Raw genomic sequence first — 27,783 nt, 5'->3', positions numbered from 1 at the left:
AAGACCACCTTAGGCATAAAGGATTAGTATGTTGAGAAACTCTGTCTTGATGGAAACTGAGGAAAGGTTCCACTGCCATTAGTGCCTGCAACTCAGACTCTTCTAGCTGAAGTTATTGCTAGCAGCAGGGCAGTCTTCCATGATAGGATCTGCAGAGAAAGCTGGTTCAAAGAGAGGCAGCGTAACTTGTTCCAGAACAAAATTTAGGTCCCATGTTGGTGTAGGTGCTCTCCTGGGGGGGCCTAATGTTTTTTGCCCCTCTGAGGAACTGCCTTAGAAGTGGATGCGAAAATAAGGGTGGTTTCGTGTTGTAGTGGGCTGAAATAGCTGATGCATGAATTTTAATGGAAGAAAAAGAAAGTCCTTTATGCAACATCTCAGTTAAATACAGTAGAATCTGAGGCATGTGATGCTTTAGTGCGTTTTGGTCTTTAGCTTGGTTCCAGGCACAAAACCTTTTCCATTTGTCCGAATAGGCCTTCCTGGTGCTGGGCCTCCTAGCTTCCAGAACAACATCCATAACTGCTTGGGAAAGAGGAGCTGGCTGAATGTTTATGTGATATGCCATGCAGCCAGATTTAAGGTTTTTAGCTGGCTGTGTTTTGCTGTGAGCAAATGGGCAATTTGTGGTAAAATCCAAGGTGGGCCCTGGGCCATATTCTTCAATAGTGGGTACCAGTGCTGGCGTGGCCAGTCTGGGGCTATGAGTATCAGTAGTGGTCTCTCCTTTCTGACTTTCAGAAGCACCTTTGTGAGGAGAGGCAATGGAGGGAAGGCATATACTGCCAGGTTTTTCCAACTGAATGAGAGTGCGTCCACTTTCCAAGCTTGATGGTGAAATGTCTTTGTACAAAATTTTGTTAGTTGATAGTTTTGAGGACTGGCAAACAGGTCTATGTCTGGAAGGCCCCATTTTTGAGTTATCATTGCAGATGCTTGTGGATCCAGTTTCCACTCGTGGGGATCCCTGAGGTTTCTGCTGAGGTCAACTGCCAATGTGCTCTTTTTTTTCCTGGCAGGAATTGAGCTTGTAACTGAACTTGGTAAGCCAGAGCTGTGTTCCACAAGGTCAGTGCTTGCCTGCATAGAGGGCAGGCGTGTGTACCCCCTTGTTTATGTACCACATTACTGTGGTGTTGTCCGTCCTTATTGCAAGTTGTCCTGGATATAATAGATTCTTGAAGGCTGTCAGAGCATTCTGTACAGCTAGCATCTCTTTTTGATTGATGTACAGATTCCTTTGATCTGCAGTCCATACGCCTCGAACGCACTGTCCTGCCATGTGTGCCCCCCCCAGGTGTAGTCCGATGCGTCTGTTGTCAGTTTGCCTGGCTGGGGGCAAGGTGAAAGGCTGACCCTTGTTGAGGTGACAAGCCAGTGACCACCATAGAAACTCCTGTTGTAGGCATGGAATGAGAGATATCATTGTGTTCAAGCTGTGTTGAGACCATATGCTTTTTAGGTACCACTGTAATTTCCTCATATGCAGCTTTGCAAATGGTATTAGTAGTATGCAAGATGCCATGAAGCCCAAGGCCTGCCGAATTTTTCTTGCAGGTAGCTGGGTCTTTGTTGCCATTGTTTTGAAATATTGAGTCAGTTGTAGTTGTTTGTCTGGCGTCAGATAAGCCTTCTGGGCCGTTGTATTCAAGCTGGCACTCAGGAATGTCATATTTTGTGAGGGTACTAGTTTTGATTTCTTTTCATTTACTGTGTACCCCAGGCAACTTCGAAGATGTTTTACAAAAGCTAGATGTTGTAAGAGGGTGTCCTTGCTTTCTGCTTGGATGAGGCAGTCGTCCAGGTATGGGTATATTTGAATTCCTCTGTCTGCAGTATGCAATTACTGGTGCCAGGCATTTTGTTAAGACCCTGGGCGCAGTAGATAAGCCAAAGGGCAGTGCAGAGAATTGGTAATGGGTTGAGCCTGCAATGAAATGGAGGTAGCTTCTGCAACTTTGTCTGACAGGGACATGCAGGTATGCCTCCGTGAGGTCCAACGTTACTAGCCATGCTTTCTTGCCCAACATGGGAAGAAGCTGCTGTAGTGTTAGCATCTTGAATTTGGGTACTTGTAAGAAGGTGTTTAGAATGGAAAGGTCCAGAATTGGTCTCCAGGTATTGTCCTTTCTGGGAACTAGAAAGAGTCTTGAGTAAAATCCTTGGCCTTGCTCGAGTAGGTACCAGTTGAATGGCTCTCATGTCCATGAGAGCTGTAATTTGTCTTTGAGCCTCTGCCCACTGATTTTGTGGCAGGTTTGGCATTCCTCTTTTCATTGGCAAGGTGTGGAAATGGAATCTGTATCCTCGTGAAATTATGTCTAGGACTCATTTGTCCTTTGCGACAATGCGCCAGTTGTCTGAAAAAAGGGGGAGTTTTCTTCCCAAGGGGGCTGCCAAGAGAGTGTTGCTTGGTCAGATGAGGTGCAAGTCATTGAGTTTGCCTTCTGGCAGTTTGGGACCTGTCTTCTCCTCCCTTCTGTGCTGCAGTGCCCCATTGTCGAGGTTTGTACTGGGCTTGTGGTTGTCCTCTACCCCTTGGACGTCTGTATTTACCCCTCTGTGGTCTGTCAGTAGCTGGAAAGGGCCAATTTCTGCTGAAGCGAGGGGGCTGTACCTGTAGGAAATCTGACTGTCTGCATAGATTTTGCCTTATCCTCCATTTTCTTTAAGACTACTTCTGCTTTAACTCCAAAAAGAACATCCTGCTGTAAGGGAGCATCTAGAAGCTTTGATTTAACATGATCAGGCAGAGTTTGTTCCTTTAACCAAGCATGCCTACGTATAACAGACCCAGTGACAGCTGCTCTGCAGGAAGCCTCCAAAGAATCAAATCCACACTATAAAGTATGTTTGCCCACCTGTTCAGTTGCATGCAACAGATCCTGCATTTCTTTCAATTCAGACTGTTGAGGGAGTGTGCTCATTTTTTGTTTTAACTGAGACATTAGAAATTGCTGATATTTTAGCATGTGAAACTGGCAGTTTAGTGCCCTCATAGCTAGAGTGGCTGAGGTGTAAACCTTTTTCCCCCCACCTGTCTAGTGCTCTGGAATCCCTTTCAGAGAGTACAGGATTTTTTGCCATAGAAGCCTTAGCCCCTTTTGGACCCTGGGAGATGTCCTGTTGCTGATCCAGAGACTTTTTATAAAGAAATTTGTGGGAATCAGGCACTCTATAGTATCTGTCCGGTTTGCCCGGTGCAGGAGGCAGAGAATCTGGGTTCAAACTGGATTCTAAGTAAACATCATCCACAATGTCTAAAACTGGGGGGATGGCAAGTGGTCTGTGCTGGGGGAGTAAAAGAAACTCTCTGAGCCTTTTCTTTGAGTCAGAGTAGTCCTGACCTTCCCAGTGAAAATGTTCCCTCAGTGTGTAAAGTTTCCCCAAAGGAGTAGTCTTCAGGAGGAGAAGCTGAGGGAATAGAATCCTCAGCATCAGAATTTTCATAAGGAGAGAAGGAAAAATCTTGGTCCTCCGAGGAGCCTGAGGAAATAGACACTTGTTCAGAGGAGGCATAATCTTCCTCTTGTCTAGGCCTTTTGTCGGGAGGGGGTTGGGAACCCCTGATTAGAGAGAGAAAATCTTCAGCCATTTTGAGCATCTGTTTCTTAGACATGGGGCCTTAAACAAGGGACTGAAGCGCAGTCTTTTTAGGTTTAATAGGAGTCTTAGGATACGTTTTTATGGTGAGCGTCTGTCTGAAGACTGCTTCACAAACCGAAGGTGTTTCTGCAGGACAGACATCTTTTTCAGCAGTGTTGTTGGTAGGGCCTTAAAATGGCTGCGTCGGCCTACTACTTTCTGCCAAAAGTTCCAAAGCGGTCTCAGGTTCCAGATCTGCGGTAGTCAGGGGCTGCGTCGGAGCCTCACTGAAGACCAGTGAACTGGAGACCGGACCAGCAGAGGCCACGGAGTCTGGCTTGGGTCTAGGCTGCCCGTCCTTATCCTTGCGTTTTTTGTGCATGCCGGTAGTCGATTGCTCCGACGGCATAGTGTAGTTGAATTTTCTACCGTAGTAGTGTAGTGCGAAATCAAAGCGTCTTTTTATAGTACGCTCATTAAACCTAGCACAAAAATGACTAGTGACGTCGTGGTCTGGGCCTAGGCAAGGTATGCAGTAAGAATGAAAATCCTTATGAGGTATTTGCTTCCCACAAGAAATACAATTGTTAACTTTTCCTGACATCGGACTGAGGCAAGAAAAGTTTCTCCAATGGGGTACTTAGCTTTATTGAAGACTTCGGATCTGAAATTTGACTTCGAAAATCTCAGGAGACGGCCAACCGGCACTTGCGAACTGCTTCTGCTTCGGGCACCGTGCGGCCAGAAAGACTGAAGAAAATGGTGTCGGATGCATTATATATACCCCAGGCGCACCGTCAGGGAAGAAGCGACAGCAACAGACGCCAGACCAAGACTTTAAAATTCCGGCAGACTGCGGGACCGCCTGACGACAGGATAACCCCAAGTGTGATTACTGCAGCAGGATAACACGAACATCTGCCGAGGCGTGGATCTTAACAGATGAAAAGGAAAGTCCTTTGTACAACATCTCAGTTAAATATTGTAGAATCTGAGGAATGTTTGGATCAAGGGGATTTTGGCCTTTATCCTGGTTCCAGGCACAAAATCTTTTCCATTTGTCTGAATAGGTTTTCCTGGTGCTGGGCCTCCTGAATGACATCCATAACAGCTTTGGATAGAGGAGTTGGCTGGTTGAATTTACCATGCAGCCTGGTTTAACGTCTTGAGCTGGCTGTGTAGAATCTGATTGTCTCGCTGGGTGAGCAGGTGAGGAATTTGTGGTAAAATCCATGGTGGGCCGTGGGCCATGTTCTTTAGAATTGGATACCAATGCTGGCGTGGCCAGTCTGGTGCAATGAGTATCATTTGTGGCCTCTCTAATCTGACTTTCAGCAGTACCTTTGCTAGAAGAGGCAGTGGAGGAAAGGCATACACTGTTAATGTTTTCCAACTGAATGAGAGGGCATCCACTTTCAAAACTTGTAGATGGAATGTCCTTGTGCAAAACTTTTGAAGTTGGTAGTTTTGGGGGCTGGCAAACAGATCTATGTCTGGGCGTCCCCATTTTTGAGCTATCATTGCAAATACTTGTGGATCTAGTTTCCACTCATGTGGATCCATGATGTTTCTGCTTAGGTTGTCTGCCAATGTGATTTTCTTTCCTGGCAGGAACTGTGCTTGTAATTGAACCTGGTAAGACAGTGCTGTGTTCCACAAGCTCATTGCTTGCCTGCATAGAGGGAAGGAATGTGTGCCCCCTTGCTTGTTTATGTACCACATTACTGTGGTATTGTCAGTCTTTATTATTAGTTGTCCTGGGTGTAAGAGGTCCTTGAAAGCTGTTAGGGCATTCTGTACTGCTAGCATTTCTTTTTGATTGATATGCAGATGCCTTTAATCTGTAGTCCATTTGCCCTGAATGCACTGTCCTGCCATGTGTGCTCCCTAGGCATAGTCCGATGCATCTGTTGTCATAATTTGCCTGGCTGTGTGTAAGGTGAAAGGCTGACCCTTGAGGTGGCATGCCTGTGCCCATCATAGAAACTCCTGCTGAAGGCAGGGAATGAGTGGCATCATTGTTTCCAAGCTGTGGCTGTGCTGAGTCCATACGCTTTTCAGGTACCATTGTAATTTCCTCATATGCAGTTTTGCAAATGGTATTAGTAGTATGCAAGATGCCATGAATCCCAAGGCCTGCAGAAGTTTTCTTGCAGGGAGTTGGGTCTTTGTTGCCATTATTTTGAAATGTTGAGTCAGCTGTTGCTTGTCTGGCATGAGATAAGCCATCTGGGCTGTTGTATTCAAGCTGGCACCCAGGAATATTGTTTTGTGAGGGCACTAGTTTTGATTTCTTTTCATTTACTGTGTACCCTAGGCAACTTAGGTGTTTGACAAATGCCAGATGCTTTAAAAGAATGTCCTTGCTTTCTGCTTGGATAAGGCAGTCGTCCAGGTATGGGTATATTTGAATTCCTCTTTGTCTGCAGTATGCAATTACTGGTGCCAGGCATTTTGTGAAGACCCTTGGCGCAGTAGATAAGCCAAAGGACAGTGCAGAGAATTGATAATGCGTTGAACCTGCAATGAAGCAGAGGTATCTTCTGCAATTTTGTCTGATAGGGACATGCAGGTATGCCTCCTTGAGGTCCAACGTTACTAGCCAAGCATTCTTGCCCAGCATGGGAAGAAGCTGTTGTAGTGTTGGCATCTTGAATTTTGGTACTTGCAGATAGGTGTTCAGAACTGAAAGATCCAGAATGGGTCTCCATGCTTTGTCTTTTCTTGAGACTAAAAAGAGTCTTGAGTAAAATCCTTGTCCGTGCTCCTGTGTAGGTACCTGTTGAATGGCTCTCATGTCCATGAGAGCTGTAATTTGTTTTTGTGCCTCTGCCCATTGATTTGGTGGCAGGTTTGGCATTCCTTTTTTCCTTGGCAAGGTGTGAAAGTGAAATCTGTATCCTTGTGAGACAATGTTTAGGACCCATTTGTCTTTTGTGAGGATGTGCCAGTTGTCTGCAAAAATTGCTAATTTTCCTCCCAAGGGAGCTGCCCGGAGAGATTTGCTTAATAGTTTGAGGATTGAGTCATTGTGTTGGTCTTCTGCTAGCTTGGGGCCTGTCTTATCCTCCTTTCTGGGTAGCAGTGCCCCATTGGCGAGGTTTGTAAGGGCCTTGTGACTGACCTCTGCTCCTTGGGCATCTGTATTTGCTCCTCTGTGATCTTTCAGAAGCTGGAAAGGACCAGTTTTTTTGTTGGCCAATTTCTGCTGAAATGAGGGGGTTGTACCTGTAATAAATCCTTGACAGTCTGCATAGACTTTGCCTTATCCTCCATTTTCTTTAAGACCTTTTCTGCTTTGACACCAAATACATCCTACTGTAAAGGTGCATCCAATAATTTTGCTTTAACACGATCAGGTAGGGTTTTTGTTCTTTTAACAAAGCATGTCTATGTAGGACAGACCCAGTAACAGCTGCTCTACAGGAAGCTTCCAATGAATCAAATCCACATTGTAAAGTATGTTTGCCCACCTGTTCAGCTGCATGCAACAGATCTTGCATTTCCTTGAATTCAGATTGTTCAGAATGTGTGCTCATTTTTGTTTTAATTGAGACATTAGGAATTACTGATATTTCAGCATGTGAAACTGACAATTTAATGCTCTCATAGCCAGAGTTGCTGAGGTGTATATTTTCTTTCCCCCATCTATCTAGGGCTCTGGAATCCCTTTCAGAGGGCACAAGATTTTTAGCCATAGAAGCTTTAGCCCCTTGGGACCCTGGGAAATTGTTTCCGGGTCAGCCACAGGGCTTTTATAAAGGAATTTGTGAGAGTCAGGTACTCTGTAGTATCTGTCTGGTTTGGCTGGAGCAGGAGGTAGTGTGTCTGGATTAAGACTAGACTCCAAGTAAACATCATCCACAATATCGAAGCATAATCCTCCTCTTGTCTTGGTCTTTTATCTGGAGGGGGATGGAAACCCCTGATTAGGGTAATCAAATCATCAGCCATCTTAAGCATCTGTTTCTTAGGCGTGGGGCCTTGAACTGTAGACTGATGTAAATTTTTTTGGGGTTTTAATGGAGTTTTAAGCTTAGCATAAGATTTAATGGTGAGTGTAGTCGGTCTGAAGACACCTTCTGCAACCTAAGGTGTTTCCACTGCACCGGGGTCTCCTTCTGCTCCGGTGTCGGAAGGGCCTAATGAAGATGGCTGCGTTGGCTTAGTACACTCCGCTCAGAATCCACAGCTGTCTGGGGTTCCAATTCTTTGGTAGTCAGGGGCTGCGTAGGCGCCTCACTGAAAACCGGAGAACCGGCGACAGGCCCAGCAGAGGCCTCGGAGTCTGGCTTGTTCCTAGGCTGCCTGTCCTTAACCTTGCGTTTTTTATGCATGCCGGTCGGCTGCTCAGACGGCATGATATAATTAAATTTCCTACCAAAGTAATGTTGTGCGAAGTCAAACGGCGTTTGATAGTTTGTTTACTAAACCTAGCACAAAACCGACAACCTGTGACGTCATGGTCTGGGCCTAGGCAAGGAATACAATAAGAATGGAAGTCCTTATGTGGTATTTGCTTCCCACAAGAAATGCAACGGTTAACTTTTTCTGACCTCTGACTGAGGCAAGAAAAGGTTCCCCAATGGGGTACTTCGCTTTATTGAAGACTTCGGACTGAAATTCGATTCGAAAATCTCAGGTGTCGGCCGACCGGCACTTGCGAACTGCTTCTGCTTCGGGCACCGCGCAGCAAGAAAGACTGAAGTAAATGGCGTCAGATGCCTCTCATAACCCTGGTGCACTGACGTCAAGGAAGAAGCGACAGCAACAGACGCCGGACCAAGACGTTGGAACTCAGGCAGACTGCGGGACCGCCTGACGGCAGGATAACCCAAGTGTGATGACTGCAGCAGGGTAACATGATGAACATCAGGTTGATTTATTTTATGGTGATTATGGTACACTTTTAGAAGTTAAAGAATTGAAATGGCAATTATTCCTTGCCGGAGACACACTGCCAGGTTTAAATGAATATATTAATTTAATGTTGAGATGGCAAAATTAGCATTTTTCCTTGCACTTTACACTTTGCTTTTGTAATGTGGTCATTTTATATTTTCAGTTGACACTGCTGAATATTTTTCACCTTTTCAAGTATATTCACTGTTCCTATACTCACACTGTGATTTATCTCTTTTGCTGTAACATTGCTTAAATGGAAGAAATGGAAACAGTTGTGCATCTTTTTGCTGGGTGTGACACACTAATGGCAAGGGCCTGTACACTGAAAGGTATAGTAATGTGGCAAGTAGCTGAGAAGAATTGGAAACATAAGCTACAAAGTATTAAAGAATGATTAAGTTTGCATCACATAGGATCACCCACTACCAATCGCTAATGGTGCATCTGGATGGTGCGCTGGCATGATTTGGTTAACAGTGCATTTGGATGGTGTGTTGACATGACTTGGTGTTTGGTTTAGACCATAGACATTGCAATTGTGACTGTACAGAGATGCACAATAGCTAATTATGTGTGCTACATTATAGTGTGTGTTCATATGCAGTAATTGTTGCAATAGGAAAGTAAGTGTGGAACACAGGCACAGGTACACCTAGCTGATAGGTACACCTAGCTGATGCAAGTGTGCTTGCCAGCTGATGTCAGCAGTGTGTTTTTACTGCTATAGGTGTGTGTGGTTACATCATGACAACTGAATTGGCCCACTGTGTCTGACTTCCAAATAGTAACTAAATAAAATTTGAAAAGAAGCCCAGGATCTGAGTGGGAGAATTATAGACACTGGAATAATCCTAATATTCATTGAGGAATAAAAGTTAACAGAATTGCAAAAAGATCCAGTGAAACTGTTGCTAGGTCATCTGTAAATTGCTTAAAAATAACTATGGTACAAGACACAAGGCTTACAACAGTCACTTGTATCGCAAAGGACTGTCAAAATTCTTTGGTACCAGTGAACATAAAAGGATATAGCACTGTAGAGTGGAAAGTAGTACTGACATTAACTCAACCAGAAATGTGTGCACGTTTCTAGAGACAGTGATAGTATGCATTATATTGTGCTTACAAAGAAATACGAGTAACATTAGAAAGTGCAATGCAAATTTCAATGACTATCCACACTAAAGCAACAGAGTAAGGATAAGTAGAAGGTAACATCAGTGGCCTGAGAGGCAACAAGACTGACAACTGCCTTATTATATAATGATCCATCTGAAATAAGATGATTTGGTGGAGAAGAGCATTTGCTTGCAGATATATCAACAGCTGTGAGAAGCCAATATGAATTCTAACAAGAGCAGAACACAGTTTCTGGAATACTTAAGACTCCTGCATGTTAAGGACTGATGCAAGCATTATGTAACATTACCTACCGTGAAAGTGATATTCAGATGACATGAATAAGAGGAGACACGAGAGAATACTTCTGACATCACACACACATTTCTGTCTATTGTTATGGATAGGTGATTAAACAACTAAGCCTTGCAAGGCAAGACATGTGATACTGTTGCTTACTGAGAAGGAAAATGGGAGGAACAATTTAAGAAACTGAAGCATACAAAAGCAGCACCTCCCAAAAAAGTCTCATCTCAGCAATGAGTTGATATTTCTGTTAGCTTTTTTCACAGAATGTGTAACTTTAGTAGGAAAAACATTTTGCATGACAAAGTGATACCAGTACAGAGGCCTCTCAAAATTAACACATTTTCTCTGTTCTTCCATTCTAAGTGAAAGACCTGAGATGTGACAGTCCAGCCATGGGCATTATAATCTCAGATTTAGCTTTAGAAAACAATCTCTAATCAGGATGTCTCTCCAGAAATGGACATTGAGGATTACAAACTCAACAAAATTAGTAGTGATTGTTAACTTGTATTCTTCAGAAAGTAGTAATGTGCAGAAATTCATGAAAAGATAAAAACAAGTCTTATTTTTTTCCTGTAGTGGTCCTTTAATTTATTTTATTTATTTTACATTTGTTGACCGGGATAGTCCGACTGGATACATGTCCATTTTCAGCGGAGGCCCGGGGAGAAAAGCTCCACAGAGAAAAAAGGATACACGTAGGTTTACAAGTACATAAATGAAGGACTGATCATTCTTACAATGTAAACAGTACTTTGAGATTTAAAAGTACATTAATTTTGAAGAGGAAACTGAACTTTAAGGTCAAGCTGTGGAAAGTTATGGTGCCCAATTTATGCCCATTGAGACTGAGGTGGATCTGCTTAGCTGGTCTCTCAAAGAGCTGTGGGCTGAGAGAGTGCAAAAGGTTTAAGGGAATAGTTTCTGCCGAGTGGCTGAATCCCAAGTTATCATGATCAGTCTACAGAGCTGATACCACACCAGTGGTAGTGACTCCTGGCTTCAAAGTAATCTTTAAAATCTGCAAGTGAACATGTCGTGTCTAGCAACTTTAATACTGATGTGTGACATACTTTGCTCCACCTTTCTTAAGCTTTTCGGGGTTCTTATTTGTCTCCAAGTAAAATCTCAGACATCCACTGCCAGAGTATGGGCACGAGTACTAAAAGGTATATCTAGGTTGGCTTACATTTAGGCTGGTCAGCATCTTAACTCCTACACTTACGGTATTAATGGAAAGACTCTTCTGTGGCTTGACATCACAGTGCTACAAGACCCTCAGGAACCATTAGTTCTTAGGTGAGTCTGGTTAAAATGCACTGAGGACAGAAGCTGTTATGTATCCAAGAGCTCTGAGAATAAAACTCACTGTCACGTGGAAAACTGCTTTAGGGAGAGCTGTTCTGGTGGGAAGGACAGTCTCCCCTAACTTGGTGCCCAGCATTATTCCCAAAAACAGAGTTTCTGTAAGACTGGACAAGAATGAAGCTCAAGTAACAGAAGGGTGATGGGACAGGTATCTTTCCCAAAGGGTATAAGGCCCACCATTTCCATACTTGCAGCACTGGGTACAGAGACTAGCTGGGCAGGGATTTTAAAGGCACTAAAGCCACTAACGGTGTACGGCTTGGACTGAATCTATGGATGCCTGGCAACCAGTATCCAGTTGTGACATAGCAAGAATTTATATTGATGTTTGGATAAGCTACAAAACTACCATTTCATAGCTGGGCTGTGAAAAGCCTGGGAAGAGGAGGTATAGATGCCAGTGGCAGGGGTAAACAAAGCTAAGTCTCTGGCTGCAGTGAGGCACAAGACTGATGGGATTACTATGGGGTTTTCCTCTCCTGTATGCAGAAATCAAAACAATGTCTTAGACTTATCCAGCTACCTTTGGCCCTTTGTTTTATGCTTACCAGAACCAAAGACGACTTTCCTATGGGAGGAAGGAAAGAGGATCTCTCTTGGTGTAAAGCAAGAGGCTTTTAATATTCAATGTCTGGAGGATGTGGGCCAACAAAATAAAGCCCTTACAGTGTTTGCAAAGCACATTTACTGTTGATTTGGGTATCTGTGCTGGTCCTTCTCAAAAGTAGGAGGAGCACCAGACTAGAGAATGGGACCCCCCTTTATTTGTTCCTTATCCTAGCGTTGATGGGTGCTAGAACACAGAGCAGCAGTACCCAAATTCTGCATACAAAAATTTGAAAAGGTGTTTTGTAAAGTAGATCTGGACAGTAAAACACCTCCATCCAGCATAAATTATGTAAACAAGAAAGTTTTAAAGTCTAGGCTTAATATCTCACTTAAAACGTACTGGTCTGCTTCTCTTGCCTTGAAAACAATGACTTGATTTCTGAATGCTAGTGTAATGTCATCTATACAGGTAACCACCTAGACAGAATTTTTGTTCCAAGTGTTCTCAGGTTAGATTTATTTATGCTTTCAACCTTTATCCTCACCTCTGTCAGTCTGCCAAGAATTCAATGATGTACTGCAACTGCTACATTTGTAATTTACTGTATCAGATTACAGGTGTCTCATCAGTCCAGGTGGTGTCTGAAAAGGGTCTCAACCACCTCACCCAGTTAACCAAAAGTGGATGGATACAATACGACTTAAAACATCTGCTATAAGAGGTGTACGATTAAGAAAGACAATCCACAAACACTACCTGTGAAATGCGAGACAAATGGTGTAGAGCTGGCATTCTGTAATCAATGAAATAGATGACTGGTTCAAGAAGTCAAGGTGGTTACGCAGGACAAGATTTTTCTTGCTTTTTCCAATAGGCCACTTTGAAGTCAACATGCTCTGACAGTTAAATCTTGATGACTGCATTTCAAACACGTTGCTAAGCAAAGATGATGTACTTAAGTAAAATTAACAGTGTATCACTTTCTGTGGTGTTTGTTTACTGCATAGCAGAAAACCTCAAGAATTTCTTGAGTATAGCTATATTCTAATGTCACCCATTCAAGTGCAGCAGCAATAGAGCTTAAAATCTATTATTGTTCCTTAACAGCCAGTAGCATTTTATTTTAGGCTCAGTTTCTGTCTTCTCAATAATCTGCTGTTCCTCCATTCTGCTTTCCACCCCATTTGCAGCTCAACTTGAAAGTAGCTACCCCCTACCATCTATAACTGTTCTATCCAACCCTATGTTTAGGTTTCCCCTTTTCAGTTTCACTGCCCCCCAAAATATTTAATGTGCATTTTATCTTGTTTATTTCCCCTTGACATTCCTTCCAAATCTGTCTCCCTTGTCTCCTTTTCTGTTTCAATGCTTCTCAAGTATTTAATATGCCTTTATCTTTTTTTCTTTCCTTCCAAATCTGTCCATCTACTGCAGTTTGATGCTTTTATCTGGTCTCATTCTTTCTTTTTCCCTGTGTTCAATCACAACCCCACCATTCTGATTTTCTTTTTCGACACCGATCTCTACCCTCCTTTTCACAGCTTCCTCCAGAACCTCAAACAGTACTTGGCTGCTTCTCACACAGTTCCCTGAATCAAGTGATTTATGGCAAAGATCCCACCCACAACTGCCCCCCTTGACAGATGTCTGGGTGTCCATGAATAAATTCATGAACAATGAACAATTACATAGTCCAAGCTGCTCTTCTGGGTAGTCAAAATTTATTAGGCTGTGGATAAAAAAAAATATCTACAGCACAAACCACCCACCGTACTCCACCTACAAACTTATTTGTTCAGGCACACTGGAAGTCTGTTAACAAGCATGGGTTCAATTGAAGATGGAAACACTACTTCCATGATTTAGCTACTGTATAAACCATCAGTAATATGCCTACTTTTACTCAGACCAGCTCTTGGCAGCAAAAAGACACACTAATTCAATGGAACATACTGCCTCTCTCATTTTCTATCAGAAAAAAAGACCATAAAAAACAAGCCTGCTAACTAGATAAGGACTCCCTGCTGCTGCCTCTGACTCGCACAAACTTCACTGAGAAATCTATACATTTATTGATGTGGCACCGAGTATAATTAATTAGTTTATGCTTTAAAAAGTCTTGAACTGTGTCTGTATCTAGCTGCCCTCAGCACTGTTTGAGCAATATTAGCTCTCACATTTTATCCCAGTAACAGTGTAGTCACAAACAAATCAAAAATGCAGTTAACAGGTGGCATACAAAATAGGATGTTAAAATGTTAACCTCTATAAAGTACAGAAAATATCCAATTGCAATAAATCATTCCTAGATGCAAATGCTTGCGATCATTTGACGCTTACCTACTTGATGCACGTCACTGCAGCTACACAGGAGCAATGCAAGAGCTATATTGACTACCCGAACAGCAAATTCAACACAAACTACAAGTCTTTATGCTTAAGAAATTTATGAACATTTCCTCTCGAATAAAGACTTATAAATACTGGGCAGATCTCATTTCTTCTGAAATCTGGCATGGCAGGTAAACTATACTGTAGAGCAATGGCCATTTTTAATGCAGTTCTGGAAAATGTATAATACAGAATAATGAAACAGAGTGCTCAAGGAAAATAATAATATCTTACACACCTGCAAATGCCTAGCAAAGGCCTCATCTTCTTCAATCTGAGCAGTACGAACCACCGCTTCATTAGTGTCATCTTCTAAGACTATGATATCTTCATCATCTTCAACAGTTACATATGCAGTATTGGCTGATGCTTCTATTTCAAACACAACAAAAACATGGTTTATACAAAAAAATAAAAATTTAACTTATTCTTGGAAAGCACTGAATCTCATGCTGAGTTGGCTAAACGAACTGGGAACAAAAATATATGAGGTACTCACCCTGAATCTATGTAACACAGGGACAACAGGACATTTTTGGACTTACCACACTGTATGAAAACTCAGTAAATACTTCTTAATATTCTATATCCATGCCCACAGGCTGTAACAGCAACCACATGATTTGAGAAGCTTACTCCTTTCTCCAGTGCTTTCCTGACTGTTATGCATTACGACAGAATCTAATTGTGTCACATCACATCTGTTTTAATAAAATGGGCTAAGGGGGAAGATCCAAACTCATTCTCAGTGATTTGGATAGACTAATACAAACTTATGCTAAATATTTCACATAAAAAAGTGCATAATTTACTATAATACCAGACATACATGAATGGAGCCACATTTTGTAACAAGATTAAGGCCACAGGACTTAGGACTGCTACATAATCCAAACATTTTCATACTGCTTAGTAATTCCATCATATCCTACAGTGCACTGCACTTCCTTCCCTATAAATAAAATTAGCTATGATAACGCAAAACCAGTATATGTACAGTGGATATAAACAGTCTACACACACCTGTTAAAATGCCATTTTTTGTGATATAAAAAAATGAGACCACAATAACTCATTTCAAAACTTTTCCCACCTTTAATGTGACCTATAACCCGCACAATCCAATTCAAACAAACAAATCTGTTAGGGGAAAAAGGACAAAAAGTAAAAAAAATGTACAATAAACTGGTTGCATAAGTGTGCACACCCTTAAAATTAATACTTTGTTGAAGCATCTGTTGATTTAATTACAGCAGTCTTCTTGGGTACACACCTGCCATCAATTAGAGACTCTAACCCCAAATAAAGTTCAGCTGTCCTAGTAGGATTATATTGGTTCACAGGTGTGTACTAGGCTAATGGCCCTGGAGCCTTTACAAGCCTAGCCCATAGAAAGTACAGTTGTGTACACTTGCCATAAATGTAGATGTTAGAGTGTATTCACTGTTGCAGTCATCACCTGTGGGTTATCCCTGCTGTGGTAGCCCTCGGTCAGCCCGAATACCAGAATCAGTGTTTGCGCGCCAGCTGCTATCGCCTGTAGTCTAACGTCAGGCAGTCAGTCCTATAAAGCAAGGCAACAGACGTCATTACATCATTTTTTTTGTGCCCTAGCCAGTCAGAAGTACAAGGGAAAAGAGAAGTTGTCCTGGTGGCTAAAAGCCACCCAGGGAAGCTCATGTCCCCCCTACGGAAAGATGTTAAATTGGGGATGGAGAAAGGGAAAAGTACAGTTTTGTACCTACCATAAATGTAGATGTTCGAGTGTATACCCTGCTGCAGTCATAACACTTGGGTTATGTCATCGGGCGGTCCCGCAGTCGGCCTGAATTCCAGAGTCTTGGTCCAGCGTCGGTTGCTGTCGCTTCTTCCCTGACGTCAGTGCGCCAGGGGTATACAAGAGGCATCCGACCCCATTTTCTTCAGTTTTTCTTGCCCCAGATGTCAGGTGCCCCCCCAAAAGGTGGTCAGTAGATAGTACCAATAATAAAAGTTTATCACAAACAAAACATCCCTCCAGCTATAAGCAAATACACCACAAAGGTTGTATCAGTTTAAGGTATTGAAAGGTCTTAGTTATGTCAGAGGGGATGGGAGGGAGGGTAACCTGGACTGCAGCAGGGTATACACTCGAACATCTACATTTATGGTAGGTATAAAACTGCACTATGTTTATCGTGTTACCCTGCTGCAGTCATCACACTTGGGTAGAATCCCAAAGCTAAGGATGGGAGGTGGAGTCAAACAGGGTTAGAGGAGGCTGGCTAGAAGGCCCTGCAAAACTGCAGTGGTGAAGCCAGCTCTGGACTTAAGAGTAAAGTGGTAAGTGATAGTGTTTGGAGAAGGTGTGTACTGAACTCCAAGTTGCAGCTTCCAGAATATCCTTAGTTGGGACCCCCCCCCCCGAGGAAGGCTGTAGATGTAGCTGCTGCCCTGGTAGAGTGGGGCCTTATGCTAGCAGGAACTGGTTTTCCATGGTGGGTGTAGCAAAAGGGTATGCAATGTCCTATCCATTTGGAAATTATCTGTTTTGAGATAGCCTTTCCTTGAGATGCTGTAGCATAGGATACAAAAAAGCTGGTCAGATTTTCTGAAAATGAGAAGTTATGTACCTACCATAACGTTCCATGTTAGTTGTCTTCTCTCACCTTCTTTCTTGCTTGATGGGTTCGGAGCCGATCCTCGGCTCCGACTCGGCACTTTGCTAAGCTCGAGAGTCACTTTTACCAGCTCGAGGCAGCCCCATTTCCCATGAAGCAAGGCGGTAAGTACCCAGATCTCGTTTGGTACCTAAAGGCAATAACACCTAGCACAAAAAACTTCCCAGAAGGAAAGAAAGGCAAAAAGCCTAAAGGATGGGCTATAAGGTAGACCAGAACTATCTGGTCTTAAGAAGCATTCTTCCATATAGGGAGAAAAAGGTCTGTCCAGGCCAGGGGGCAGGAGGGAGGGTCGCAAGAAAGAAGGCGAGAGAAGACAACTAACATGGAACGTTATGGTAGGTACATAACTTCTCAATGTTAAGTTGTCAATCTCGCCTTCATTCTTGCTTGATGGGACCGCGTCCCTAGCACCTCTATCCTGGGTGGCTCAATGGAACAGACTCTTGAGTACTGTAGAGCCAAAACTGGCTCTATCCCTGGAGGCCAAATCCAATTTGTAATGAAAAACAAAGGTATGAGGAGTGGCCCAAGTGGCTGCTGCACAAACAGTGTCTAATGGAAGTCTAGCCTGAAAAGCTGTAGAAGTGGCTAAGCTTCTGGTTGAATGCGCTTTAGGTTTTGAGCACAGCTGTTTTCCCCTGAGCTGATAGATTTCGGAGATGGTGGAAGAAAGACATCTAGATAAGGTCACTTTGGAGACAGGAAGGCCTTTCTTGTTTTCAGCATAAGAAAGAAAGAGCTGATCAGATTTCCTGAATTGTTTTGTTCTGTCCAAATAATATCTGAGTTGGCGGTGAACATCAAGATAATGTAATTTCTGTTCCGATCTGTTTGAGTAATTAGGGAAAAATACAGGGAGGTCAATAGATTGGTTCAAATTATTTTTCGAAGCCACCTTAGGTAAAAAGGTTTGATTTGTTCTCAAGGATACCCTGTCTTTGTGGAAGACCAAATAAGGGGGACGAACAGAGAGAGCATGAAGTTCCGACACACTCCTTACCGAGGTAATAGCAACAAGGAAGAGCGTTTTCCATGAAAGAAATTTCAGGGAACATGAAACAGCTGGCTCGAAGGGAGGAAGAATTAAGGATGTCAGCACTAGATTTAGGTCCCATTGAGGAGGAGGACTCCTGACTGGAGGTTTCATGAGAAAAATTCCTTTTAGAAAGGCTCTACAAAGCCTGTGGGACATAATGTTGTGATCTGCAAATCCGACATGAAAATTCGAGATAGCAGCCAACTGAACTTTGACCGTGGAAGATGAAGAGCCCGAGTGAAAGATTTCCGCTAAGAAATCCAAAACTGCTTGAACGAGGGCAGTAAAGGGATCTATATTTTTAGCTTTTGCCCAACAAGAGAAGCGTTTCCACTTGCTGGTATAAATCCTTCTAGTAGAGGATTTAAGGGAAGCCACTATGATATCCCTAACAGGATTAGAGATCATAGGAAGCCTGGCTAAGGAAGGAAGTGGAGCAACCAAGCTGTGAGGTTGAGAGAAGGAATAGACCGATGCAGCTGACCCGATTGGTGAATCAGAAGGTCTGGCACTGGGTCCAGATGCCACGGCTGCACCAATAGGTGACTATGGAGGAACGGAAACCAAATTTGTCGAGGCCAATAGGGAGCAATGAGAATCAATTTGGCTCTCAAAACGGTGGCTTTCTGGAGTACTTGTGGAATCAACGGAAAGGGAGGAAAGGCATAAAGAAGTCCCTGGGGCCAATCCTGGGTTAGAGTGTCTCTGGGGGGATGGCCTGGCAGTGGGAAGAGAGAAAAGAAGTCTGGGCATTTGCTGTTTTGGGGAGTAGCAAAAAGATCGCAACATGGGCGGCCCCATTCTAGAAAAATCTCCTCCACTATAGATTGTTTGAGAGACCACTCATGAGGCATGAGAATAGCTCTGCTCAATCTGTCCGCTAGAATGTTGGTTTTCCCAGGGATATGCGTTGCTACCAGAAACCGATGAGAGGAGATCGCCCATTGCCAAAGTCTGAGAGCTTCTCGACACAAAGGGTAGGACTTGGTTCCGCCCTGTTTGTTGATATACCATACTACAGACATGTCTGTGTGAACTGCAATTGTTCCCAAGGGAAGAAAGTCGTTGAGGGCTTGCAACATTAAAAGCACTGCTCTCATCTCTAGGACATTTATGTGCAGGTGGTATTCGAACGGTTGCCACGTCCCATGAACCATCCTGCCCTGATAATGACCCCCCCCCACCCGATCAGGGAGGCGTCCGTAGTGACTGTGGCTGCCGAGGATACAAAGGGTCTGCCTTGATGAATCTGGGGGGAAGAAATCCACCATGACAGATGATTCTTGCAAATTTGTGTCACCAGGATTTGGTGACGCATGGGAAGTTGTTGGTAAGACCACTGGGTGAACAACATCCATTGAAGAAGACACATGTAGAAGCGGGCCAGGGGAAGAAGGGTAATGGCCGCAGCCATGAGGCCCAACACCTTCAGAACCATTCTGGCTTGCACCTTTTTGCAGGCAAGGATAATTCTCACGTGACTTTGGATATCGGAGATTCTTTGGTCTGTGAGGGTTGCTGACATCCGAACAGTGTTTAAGTTTGCGCCTATGAAAGTAATAGACTGGCAGGGCAACAAGGAGGATTTTCCGTAGTTGATCGAAATTCCTAACTGAGTGCAGAGATTTAGGGTGTAATCCCTGGCTTGAAGAAGTTGATGCCTGGTGGTGGCTGAAAGGAGCCAGTATTCGAGATACGGAAACACCTGGAATCCTTGACATCTCAGGTGAGCCGTGACCACTGCCATACATTTTGTGAACACTCTGGGGGCTGTAGTGAGACCAAAGGGCAGGGCTCTGAATTGAAAATGACTGGACCCCAGCCGAAAGCGGAGAAACCTTCTGGAGCGTCTGTGAATTTTTATGTGATAGTACGCGTCCTGAAGGTCTATTGAGCACATCCAGTTGTCCTTTTCTAGGAAGGGCAAAATTGATTGAAGTGTGACCATTCGAAATCTTGTCTTTCTCACAGACTTGTTGAGTCTGCTGAGATCCAATATTGGTCTCCAGTCACCCGTCTTTTTGGGGGACCAAAAAGAATCTTGAGTAGATTCCGGGCTCTGAATGGTCTATTGTAACTGGCTGAATGGCCCTTTTTTGTAGAAGCTTTGATACTTCTAACTTTGCTATTTCCCTTAGACCGGGTGGCACATCTGGAAGGGAATTTTTGTGAGTGAAAGGACTTTCCTCGAAAGGAATCTTGTAACCCTCGGATATGATCGACTGTACCCATTTGTCTTGAGAGAGAGAACGCCAGGCTTCTGGGTACAGCAATAGTCTTCCCCCGACTGCCTCCAAGGATGGACAGTCGGGCAACATCTCAGGGATGCTGGAAGGGCTTGTCAGAGAGAGGCTCTCTGCTTCCCTGGTTTTGTGGACCCCCTCTGCCTCTAGAGCGGCATCTGTTATTATTACCCCCTCTGCCTCTAGGGGTAAACTGATCACGTGCGTCTGGCGTGACTCCTTGGGATTTACGGAACCACATTTTTCCGCCCTTCTGACCTTTGGGGTAAGGTCTAGAGGGGGTAGAAAAACGGACCCCTACGGCAGAAAGAGTCTTGCCATCCTGCTCACACCTGGTCAATGTATCCTTCACTTGAGGGCCAAACAACGTTGACCCATCAAAGGGAGAATTCGTGAAGGACGCCTTAAAGGGATCTGCAAAATTACAGAGCCGCATCCAGGATTGACGTCTGAGAGCCACTCCTGTACCTGCGGCTCTACTCGCTCCATCTGCTGCATACAAGATCAGTCGCATGGAGGAGTTAGCTATAGAATTAAGGATTCCTAGCGGAGAAGCAATCTTTTCTTGAGCCCCTGCAGCCGTAGGATCCTGCACTACTTCACCTAGTTCCTTAAGGATGTCCCTTTGGAGTCTGGTGAAGTGACAAATAGTTCAGCAAACGCATGGCAAAGGTCGCTGAAGAGAACATCTGCTTACCATACCTATCCATGGTCCTAGAATCCTTATTAGGAGGATGGACTGGTACGGAAGGATCTGCAAGTTCCTTCTTAGTGGCGGCCGCCACCACCATGGACTAATAGTCGTCTGTTGAGACTGACTATGAAGCATCTGGGCCAGTGCCTGTGATTTTAATAATCTGCTTACCACCCTCTCTAAATCATGGTCAGATAATCTGGACGACCTAGATGATCGGCTCCGATGGCTCCGTTCCGAAAGAGGTGAGGCCGGAGCCGACAGAATCTGTTCCAAAGAGGGGGACCTGGACCTCTTCCTCGAAGGAACCATCGGAGCCGACAAACCCACTGATCCAGTCGGAGCAGATAACTTTTCGGCTCAGAGAGAAGATCTAGATGCATCGGCTCCAGCCGGAGCCGATACAGGCATCGAAATAGCGGTGTTGGAGCCGGTCGGAGCCGACACCGAAGCCTGGGCCACATAGTGGTCGGAGCCAGAACTCGGAACAGACACCAAAGTGACCAAAGAAGTATCGGCACCGATAGCCATTGGTGCCGAAGATTTTGTCAAGGTTGGATCGGCTCCAGCCGGAGCCGATCTCGACTCCGACAGTCGGAGCCAAGACCGAAGGCTTTGGAACAGAAGCCTGGGCCTTAGACTTGGAAGGCTTTCCCGGAGCAGACTTGGCCGAGGAGCCCTCCGGTTTAAGGAGTCCCCTTAGAATAAGTTTGTTTCTCCTTTCCTGCAGGACTCTCTGGCTAAAAGAATGACATATTGCACAGGAGTCCTGCAGGTGGAGAGGTCCCAGGCAGTATAAACAAGAAGTGTGACCGTCTGTCAGACATCTTCTGACGTGCTGTCACACTTCTTAAAGCCCGAGACCCTCTGCTCTTTGGACATAGTGGACACAAAAAACAGAACCACACAGTCCCAAACAAACAATTAAATTATAGTTTAAACAGTAAAAACCTCACACACACACACCCTGACAGGGGGGGGGGGAATGGGAGGGAAGGAAGGCCTGACTAAAAAAATTAAGGAGGAAGGATAATTTTAGTCAAAAAGGGGCTTACAATTAACTAAAAATTAAAGATCTTTAAGAGAAAAAAGTTTAAAAGTGAAAAGGGGCTAAAAGCAGTTTAATATAAAACACTTACCAGGAGCTGGTAAAAGGAAGACCTCATCAGCGAAGCGGCAAACGAGATCTGGGTACTTACCGCCTTGCATCATGGGATATGGGGCTGCCTCGAGCTGGTAAAAGTGACTCTCGAGCTTAGCAAAGTGCCGAGTCGGAGCCGAGGATCGGCTCCGAACCCATCAAGCAAGAATGAAGGCGAGATTGACAACTTAACATCCTTAGTTTTATCCAAGTAGTAATGTAGCTACCTGTGAATGTCGAAGGAATGCAGGAGTCTTTCTCCTTTGTTCTGTGGATTTGGAAAGAAGGCGGGTAAATGGATGGTTTGATTTAGAGCCACACTGGATACCACCTTAGGCATAAGAGAGGGGTTAGTTCGTAGAGAAACTCTGTCTTTATGGAAAATGAGGAAAGGCTCTACTGCCATTAGTGCCTGAAGCTCTGAGACTCTTCTGGCTGAAGTAATTGCTAGCAGCAGGGCAGTCTTCCATGATATAAACTTTAAGCCAGCTGAGAAAGCTGGTTCAAAAGGAGGTAGCTCAAGTTTTTCCAGAACAAAATTGAGGTCCCCAAGTTGGTGTTGGTGCTCTCCTGGGAGGCCTAATGTTTTTGGCCCCTCTGAGAAACTGCCTTAGAAGTGGATGTGAAAATAAGGGAAGATCCGTGTTGTAGTGAACTGAAATAGCTGAGGCGTGGATTTTACTAGATGAAAAAGAAAGGCCTTTGTGTAACATCTCAGCTAAATATTGTAGAATCTGAGGTATGTCCGGCTGAAGGGTATCTTGGCCTTTAGCTTGGTTCCAGGCGCAAAACCTTTTCCATTTGTCTGAGTAGGCTTTCCTGGTGCTGGGCCTCCTGGCTTCCAGAATAACCTCCATAACAGATTGTGAAAGAGGAGCTGGCTGGTTGCTTAGGTGATTTGCCATGGAGCCAAATTTAAGGTTTTGAGCTGGCTGTGTAGGATCTGACTGTCTTGCTGTGTGAGCAGATGAGTAATTTGTGGTAAAATTCACGGTGGGCCCTGGGCCATATTCCTTAATAGTGGGTACCAGTGCTGGCGTGGCCAGTCTGGGGCAGTGAGCATCATTCGGGGTCTCTCCATCCTAACTTTCAGCAGCACCTTTGTGAGAAGAGGCAATGGAGGGAAGGCATATACTGTCAGCATTTTCCAACTGAATGAGAGTGCGTCCACTTTCCAAGCTTGATGGTGAAACGTCCTTGTGCAAAATTTTGTTAGCTGATAGACCTGTTTGCCAGCCCCCAAAACTATGTCGGGGTGCCCCCATTTTTGAGTTATTGCAAATACTTGTGGATCCAGTTTCCACTCATGGGGATCCATGATGTTTCTGCTTGGGTCTGCCAATGTGTTCTTTTTTCCTGGCAGGAATTGAGCTTGTAATTGAACTTGGTAAGCCAGTGCTGTGTTCCACAAGGTCATTGCTTGCCTGCATAGAGGGTAGGAGTGTGTACCCCCTTGTTTATGTACCACATTACTGTGGTGTTGTCTGTCCTTATTGTAAGCTGCCCTGGATGTAAGAGGTCCTTGAAGGTTGTCAGGGCATTCTGTACAGCTAGCATTTCTTTTTGATTGATGTGCAGATTCCTTTGATCTGTAGTCCATATGCCTTGAATGCACCGTCCTGCCATGTGTGCCCCCCAGGCATAGTCCAATGCATCTGTTGTCAGTTTGCCTGGCTGGGGGTAAGGTGAAAGACTGACCCTTGTTGAGGTGGCATGCCTGTGACCACCATAGAAACTCCTGTTGAAGGCAGGGAATGAGAGGTATCATTGTTTCCAAGCTGTAGCTGTGTTGAGTCCATACGCTTTTTAGGTACCATTGTAATTTCCTCATATGCAGTTTTGCAAATGGTATTAATAGTATGCAAGATGCCATGAAGCCAAAGGCCTGCAGAATTTTTCTTGCAGGGAGTTGGGTCTTTGTTGCCATTGTTTTGAAGTACTGAGTTAGTTGTAGTTGTTTGTCTGGCGTCAGATAAGCCATCTGGGCCGTTTTATTCAAGCTGGCACCCAGGAATGTCATATTTTGTGAGGTACTAGTTTTGATTTATTTTCGTTTACTGTGTACCCTAGGCAACTTAGAAGGTGTTTTACAAAAGCCAGATGTTGTAAGAGAATGTCCTTGCTTTCTGCTTGGATGAGGCAGTCATCCAGGTATGGATATATTTGAATTCCTCTTTGTCTGCGGTATGCAATTACTGGTGCCAGGCATTTTGTGAAGACCCCGGGCGCAGTAGATAAGCCAAAGGGCAGTGCAGAGAATTGGTAATGCGTTGAACCTGCAATGAAACGTAGGTATCTTCTGCAATTTTGTCTGATAGGGACATGCAGGTATGCCTCCTTGAGGTCCAACGTTACTAGCCAAGCTTTCTTGCCCAACATGGGAAGAAGCTGCTGTAGTGTTAGCATCTTGAATTTGGGTACGTGCAAGAAGGTGTTTAGAACTGAAAAGTCCAGAATGGGTTTCCAAGCATTGTCCTTTCTGGGGACTAGAAAGAACCTTGAGTAAAATCCTTGGCCTTGTTCCTGTGTAGGTACCAGCTGAATGGCTCATGTCCATGAGAGCTGCAATTTGTTTTTGTGCCTCTGCCCATTGATTTTTGTGGCAGGTTTGGCATTCCTTTTATCCTTGGCAAGGTGTGGAAATTTATCCTTGTGAGATAATGTCTAGGACCCATTTGTCCTATGTGACGATGCGCCAGTTGTCTGCAAAAAGTGCTAATTTTCCTCCCAAGGGAGCTGCCAAGAGAGTTTTGCTTGGCAGTTTGAGGTGCAAGTCATTGCATTTGCCTTCTAGTAGTTTGGGACCTGTCTTCTCCTCTCTTCTGTGTTGCAGTGCCCCATTGGCGAGGTTTGTAAGGTATTTGTGCTTGTCCTCTGCCCCTTGGGCGCCTGTATTTACCCCTCTGTGGTCTGTCAGAAGCTGGAAAGGACCAATTTTTTGTTGGCCAATTTCTGCTGAAGCGTGGGGGCTGTACCTGTAAGAAATCTTTGACCGTCTGCATAGATTTTGCCTTATCCTCCATTTTCTTTAAAACCTCTTCTGCTTTAACCCCAAATAAGACATCCTGCTGTAAGGGTGCATCTAGTAACTATGCTTTAACATGATCAGGCAGAGTTTGTTCCTTTAACCAAGCATGCCTACGTATAACAGACCCAGTAACAGCTGCTCTACAGGAAGCTTCCAAGGAATCAAATCCACATTGTAAAGTATGTTTGCCCACCTGTTCCGCTGCATGCAACAGATCCTGCATTTCCTTGAATTCAGATTGTTGAGGGTGCGTGCTCATCTTTTGTTTTATTTGAGACATTAGGAATTGCTGGTATTTAAGCATGTGAAACTGACAATTTAGTGCTCTCATAGCTAGAGTAGCTGAGGTGTAAACCTTCTACCCCACCTATCTAGTGCTCTGGAGTCCCTTTCAGAGGGTACAGGATTTTTAGCCATAGAAGCCTTAGCCCCTTTGGGACCCTGGGAGATGGTCTCTGGATCAGCAACAGGGCTTTTGTAAAGGAATTTGTGAGAGTCAGGCACTCTATAGTATCTATCTGGTTTGGCTGGGGCAGGAGGCACAGAATCTGGATTTAGACTAGATTCTAAGTAAACATCATCCACAATGTCTAAAACTGGGGGGATAGCAAGAGGTCTGTGCTGGGGGAGTAAAAGAAACTCTGAGCCTTTTCTTCGAGTCGGAGTAGTCCTGACCTTCCCAGTGGAAATGTTCCCTCATGGTATGCAAGGTTTCCCCAAAGGAATAGTCTTCAGGGGGAGAAGCTGAGGGAATGGAATCTTCAGCATCAGAATCTTCATAAGGGGGAAAGGAGTAATCCTGTTCCTCAGAGGAGCCTGAGGAAATAGACACTTGATCAGAGGAGGCATAATCCTCCTCCTTGTCTAGGCCTTTTGTCGGGGGGGGGGGGTTGGGAACCCCTGATTAAAGAAATCAAATCTTCAGCCATTTTAAGCATCTGTTTCTTAGGCATGGGGCCTTGAACTGGAGACTGAAGTGCAGTCTTTTTTTTGGTTTTAGAGGAGTCTTAAGCTTAGCATAAGATTTTATGGCGAAATCGAAGGTGTTTCTACAGCACCGACTTCTTCTGCAATGTCGTCGGTAGGGCCTAAAGAAAATGGCTGCGTCGGCCTAGAACTCCCTTGCCAGAGAATTTGAAGCTGTCTGGGGTTCCAATTCTGCGGTAGCTAGTGGCTGCATAGGCGCCTCACTGAAAACCGGAGAACCGGCGACCGACACAGCCGAGGCCTCTGAGTCTAGCTTGGATCTAGGCTGCCTGTCTTTATTTTTGTGTTTTTTATGCACACTGGTAGTCGATTGCTCCAACGGCATAGTGTAATTAAATTTCCTACCGAAGTAGTGTCGTGCGAAATCAAAGCGTCGCTTTATAGTTCACTTATTGAACCTAGCACAAAATCGACAACCAGTGACGTAGTGGTCTGGGCCTAGGCAAGGTATACAATAAAAATGAAAGTCCTTATGAGGTATTTGCTTCCCACAAGAAATGCAATTGTTAACTTTTTCTGACATCGGACTGAGGCAAGAAAAGGTTCCCCAACGGGGTACTTAGCTTTGAAGACTTCGGACAAACTCTATTCGAAAATCTCAGGTGTCTGCCGACCGGCACTTGTGAACTGCTTCTGCTTCGGGCACCGCGCGGCAAGAAAGACTGAAGAAAATGGCATCAGATGCCTCATATACCCCTGGTGCACTGACGTCAGGGAAGAAGCGACAGCAACCGACGCCGGACCAAGACTTTGGAATTCAGGCCGACTGCGGGACCGCCTGACGACAGGATAACCCAAGTGTGATAACTGCAGCACGGTAACACGATGAACATCCAAGACTGCAGCAGTGAATACACTTGAACATTTACATTTATGGTAACTGTACACAACTGTACTATGTTCTTCATGTTTCACTGCTGCATTCATCTGTCGGAGGATTCCCAAAGCTGAGGAAAGGGGTGGCAGGATAGGTTGAGTCCTAGGTATGGGTTAGGAGGCCCTGCAGAACTGCAGAGGCGAACCCTGCCCTAGACTTAGAAAAGAGGGGTAGGTGGTAATGTTTGTAAAGGTATGGACAGAGGTCCAGATGGCTACTTCCAAGATGCACCTGGTGGGAACTCTGAGGAAGGCAGTGGAAGTGGAAGTTTCCCTAGTGGAGTGGGTACAGACAGACTTAGGAATTGGGTTCCCATGTTTCACTGCTGCATTCATCTGTGGGAGGATTCCCAAAGCTGAGGAAAGGGGTGGCAGGATAGGTTGAGTCCTAGGTATGGGTTAGGAGGCCCTGCAGAACTGCAGAGGCGAACCCTGCCCTAGACTTAGAAAAGAGGGGTAGGTGGTAATGTTTGTAAAGGTATGGACAGAGGTCCAGATGGCTACTTCCAAGATGCACCTGGTGGGTACTCTGAGGAAGGCAGTGGAAGTGGAAGTTTCCCTAGTGGAGTGGGTACAGACAGACTTAGGAATTGGGTTCCCATGTAGTCTATTGCAAAAATGGATAAAGTGTGAAATCCATTTGGAAAAGGTTTATTTGGGTATAGGTTCCCTCCCCTCTGCCCCAGGGGCAAAGCCTACACGAAGCTGGTCTGTTTTTCAGAATGGCTTAGTACGGTCCAGATAGTATCTCGAGTTGCCCGTGTACGTCTAGTGACTGTAGGATTCTTTCTCCCTTGTTTTGAGGGTTGGGAAAGAAGGTGGGAAGTGTATGGCCTGGTTAAGGGTCACATCAGATATCACCCTGGGCATAAAGGAGGGGTTAGTCCT

General features: G+C 44.5%; 1 protein-coding gene across 4 annotated transcripts in view; it reads right to left on the bottom strand.

The window, feature by feature from the left end:
• Nucleotides 1-27,783, bottom strand: part of LOC122815299 — a 623,971-nt gene that overhangs the window by 422,255 nt on the left and 173,933 nt on the right. For all 4 annotated transcript variants that reach the window (XM_044087667.1, XM_044087668.1, XM_044087665.1 and 1 more), the window contains one exon: nucleotides 14,466-14,599. In XM_044087667.1, coding sequence (XP_043943602.1) covers nucleotides 14,466-14,599 — 134 coding nt within the window. The remainder of the gene's footprint in view (nucleotides 1-14,465; nucleotides 14,600-27,783) is intronic.

Source organism: Protopterus annectens, chromosome 11.part0, assembly GCF_019279795.1.
Source record: "Protopterus annectens isolate FY-2018-M chromosome 11.part0, PAN1.0, whole genome shotgun sequence".
Taxonomy (NCBI): domain Eukaryota; kingdom Metazoa; phylum Chordata; order Ceratodontiformes; family Protopteridae; genus Protopterus; species Protopterus annectens.
The sequence above is the reverse complement of the archived record's forward strand: the minus strand, read 5'-3'. Positions and strand labels throughout refer to the sequence as shown.